Source organism: Echinops telfairi, unplaced genomic scaffold, assembly GCF_000313985.2.
Source record: "Echinops telfairi isolate 266 unplaced genomic scaffold, ASM31398v2 ScPeMD7_22;HRSCAF=79, whole genome shotgun sequence".
NCBI lineage: Eukaryota > Metazoa > Chordata > Mammalia > Afrosoricida > Tenrecidae > Echinops > Echinops telfairi.
The window spans coordinates 8,754,295-8,758,085 of record NW_022103919.1 but is presented as its reverse complement, the minus strand read 5'-3'; the positions used below and the strand labels follow the sequence as shown (position 1 = coordinate 8,758,085).

General features: G+C 50.4%; 1 protein-coding gene across 1 annotated transcript in view; it reads right to left on the bottom strand.

Annotated features, from left to right (window-relative positions):
• Positions 1–609: 609 nt before the first annotated feature.
• Positions 610–3,791, bottom strand: part of TJP2 (tight junction protein 2) — a 65,618-nt gene continuing 62,436 nt past the window's right edge. Inside the window, 2 exon segments of the mRNA XM_045288524.1 lie at positions 610–1,570; positions 3,345–3,430. Of these exon segments, the coding sequence (XP_045144459.1) occupies positions 1,405–1,570; positions 3,345–3,430 (252 nt within the window). The 3' untranslated portion in view covers positions 610–1,404.

Here is a 3,791-nt window from a genome sequence, read left to right as displayed (position 1 = left end):
ACATCTGTGGGCCGGGCATCCCTTACGGTTCAGCATCATCTTCCCCCTACACCTAGGAGGCTCTCGGTGCTGGGACCTGGGGTCCAGATAACATGCTCTGCTGGAAGCTCTTCTTGGTGGTCCTGAGGGCCCATCTTTCTCTGCTGCTTTCTCTTATCTCTTGTAAGATAAAAGGTGAGGCAGCCACAACCCAGGGAAATCCCCCCTTAGATCATCAGGGCTGTGACCTGAGTAAGAGCATTGCCCCCCTTTCTAAACCTGACAACTGACTGATCGCATCAGCTCATGTCACCAAGGCGGGAGGGGAGGGGAGGAGAGTGCCAAATCACAGCATTAGGTAACAGCCAAGCCGCTGAGAGTCAGGGCCCAGCCAAGTTGACATCTATATTCAGGGAAGAGCACAATTCAGGACACTCACACATATATAAACGGAGGAGATGCAGTACACTTATTTGGGCAATGATGAGTAATTTTATTATCTTCCTCATAGGTCTCTGCAGTTGCCGATGTTCCAAAATGAGCCCGTCTCACTGTTACGATCGGGAATAAAAATAAAAATGGCACTTAAAAATCCGACGCTGGGTCTAGTTCACCAAACGGCAAGTGACGTTACTGATTGCAACCGTACTCCTTTTTATTAAATTATAAAACTAACTCTTGTCAAAACATACACGTTGGGAAGTAAAATGTGTTTTTCACGAGTCGTTGCTTTTGGGGAGTACAAATAAACAAATATTTTCTATCCCAACTTCTTGGTCTTTAACCTACTTAGCACTTACAGTCAAACTCCCCAATACAAGCTATTATACACAGTCAGAACTTACAGAAATATTACAAAGACAAAGGCGTTGACGAGAATACAGTGCAAAGAACCCCAGAGCTGTTAAACTGGTACAAAAATGCAGTCAAAATGATGCGTTCAGTCCACGAGGGAGGAGAGCATTTACGTCACGTGTCATCAAAGGCACTTAGAGAGTGGTGATAAAATCACCATCGCATTTTGTATTTTTTTCAGTCCTCTCTTCACACTCCGCCCCACACAGAGGCAGTCCTGGGAGGAGCTATTCAGGAGGCAAACGAGTGATTCCGTCATGTGCAGGTTAAAGATACACCAACAGAAGGAAGGCAGAGTTTGGTCCACGGAAACGACTTGTGTTTCTTTTCATTCGGAGCAAAAGGACAAACTGGCCCCACCCTAGCCCCGCCAGTGGAGCCTTCAGTTCTTGGTTGGCAGCACGGACTATGCCCTGGGTTCCCTGTGACAGGCCACGACCTCAGGCTCCCCACCACAACGCCACAGTACACTGGAAGTGGAAAAGCAAGACCCCTGCAACCCGTGGCCCCGTGACTCAGCCAGACAGCTGCCCTGCTGTGGGGGCCGGCGCGCAGTCCGGTCCCGGGCAGCTACAGCTCCGTGTCTCGGTACCGGGCCACCTGGCCGTAGTAACCGCGCCGCGAGTGCTCCGACAGCTGCTGCCTGTACTCCTCCTCCTCCGCGTCACTGCCGTAACTTCCCCGGGGGTCCTGATACAGCCTGGAAGGACCCTTTTGCGGCTCAGGGGCTCTGGAACTGACAAGGGAGAGTGTTAATGCATGCCACCGCATGGCCCTGCCCTCGGAGTGCCCGTGGGCGTGTGAACAGGGCACTCAACTCTCAGCCACACTCTGCAGATAAACAGGTTTACACCGTGGGAGGGGGTGGGATGCCCATACAGAGGTACCATCTGGGAACGCCCCGGGGCCAGTTCTACCCTGTGCTACAGGGTTGCTATGAGTTGGACTCCACTCGATGGCAGTAGGTTTGAGACTTTAGTCAGGATGGATGCAAGAGAAGGTGATTTATTTTTCTCACTCACGGAAGCAAGGAGGAACGGGCCAGTGTAAAACCCCAACCTGAAGACACTGGGGTGATTCCTAGCACTTCTATAGCACCGTAAAGGAGAGAGCCTTTTGCCAACACCAGGCACAAATCTCTCGCTATCACCATCTGGCCGAAGCATCTTGACTTTGCCAGGTGATGTGAAGGACCTGCAGAGCCGGGCTAAGGGCCAGAGCACATTAGTCATAAAACAGGTCTAAGGCCCAGCAGTCTGCTTCTCTGCCGTTCTCACACAGGTAATGAATACCATGGTGCTCCGATGAGGGGCCCCGGTGGCGCTGTCAAGTAAACACTGGACTGACTGCTAACCACAAGATGGGCCGTTCAAACCCACCAGCCACTCCGAGGGAGAAACGCGAGGCTGTCTGCTCCTGTAAAGATTTGCAAGGTCTCAGAAACCCAATATATGTATGGTCCCTGTCTGTTGGAATCTACTCGATGGCAGTGGGCTTGGGTTTGGGTTCTGGTGCTCCAATGGGTCAGAGTACTACAGACTTGAAATGACAATGATCATGCTCTATCAGAGAAGTTTAGCACCTAAGCAAAATGTCCATGATTTTTTTTTTATTCTTTGTCATCTTTATTGTTAACTGACTTAATCAGTGAGGTGAACAGTTGACCAAACTCAAACCCAAACCCAGTACCATGAGTCGATTCTGACTCTGAGCGACTCCGTATAGGGTTTCTGAGACTGGAAAGCTTTATGAGAAAAGACTGTTTCATTTTTACCCTATGGAGTGGCTGGTGGGTTTGAACAGTCAACTCCATGGTTAGCAGCCAATGCGTAACCCACAGCGCCACAGAGGGTCCTTGAACAGCTGACAGGGGACACGGAGGAAGCAACCCTCTTGTTGCTCTGAGATCTAGACGAAGGAGATTCTCTCTTAAGACTCCAAGTGCCCCCCTGTATACCCATGACTAATGCAGTACTATTCATCGTAGCTAAAAAGTGGGACCAGCCCAAATCTGCATCAACAGATGCATGGACCCCAAGGGGGGGGGGGGATCCATCCAATGGAATATTACACAGCCATCAAAAGCATTGAAGCTCCAACACATGCTACGACCCGGCAGCATCCCGAAAACATTATGCCGACCGAGTGCACTCAGTCCGACATAAAAGGACAACTGCTGTGCGACCTCGCTTAACAGGAAATGTGTGGAGACCAGATACGACTGGTGGTTAGAAGGCTTGGGGAAGCCTTTGCTTAGGAGGTACTGCATTTCTCTTAAGAGTTAGTTGGGCAATGGTTTGGAAATGGAGAGTACTGATGGCTGCAACATCATGATCATAACCCAAGGTCGCTGAAGTGTACATGCAGAGGATGTTGGCTTGGCAATGAGTGGTTTGGTGAGACCTAGTTCTACCACGATGAAACAAAAAAAAAGGAGTTCAAGTCCCAGAGAAGCCCCCTGGGTCCTAATGGAAGCTTCAAACCTATGTCACCAGGTAGCCCTTCCTTACCTGGTGTGCTGGGCCGGGCCGGGATCCGGCTTGTGTGTTTTGATTGGGACCGCGTAGATGTCAGGAAGCTTCTGGGCAATTTCAATCTGTGGCAAGTAGGAAAAAGGAAGAAAGGGAGATGTACCATCGGAAGAGTCTAGCTGCTGGCTTCCCTCCCCCATATCCAGCTTCTTTTCAGCACCTTGCTGAGGAAAATGGTAGTGGGTCTTGAGCTGCTGTGGCTGGGGGGCTTCTGGTGGCACACAGCAAACAGGAAAAGGTTCAGAATCTCACTGCTGCTGGAGCGGGGTTGGTGCAGAAAAATTCCCACATCCCTTGGGCAAAGTAAGCACCTTGGACTTTTCCTTGACTCTCTCCCCTTCTCACTTTGTGAAAGGGTTCTATGATGTGCGCAGGGTACAGAAATCCAAACACGATGGAAAAGGCCTCGCTTAATGGACCTTTCCA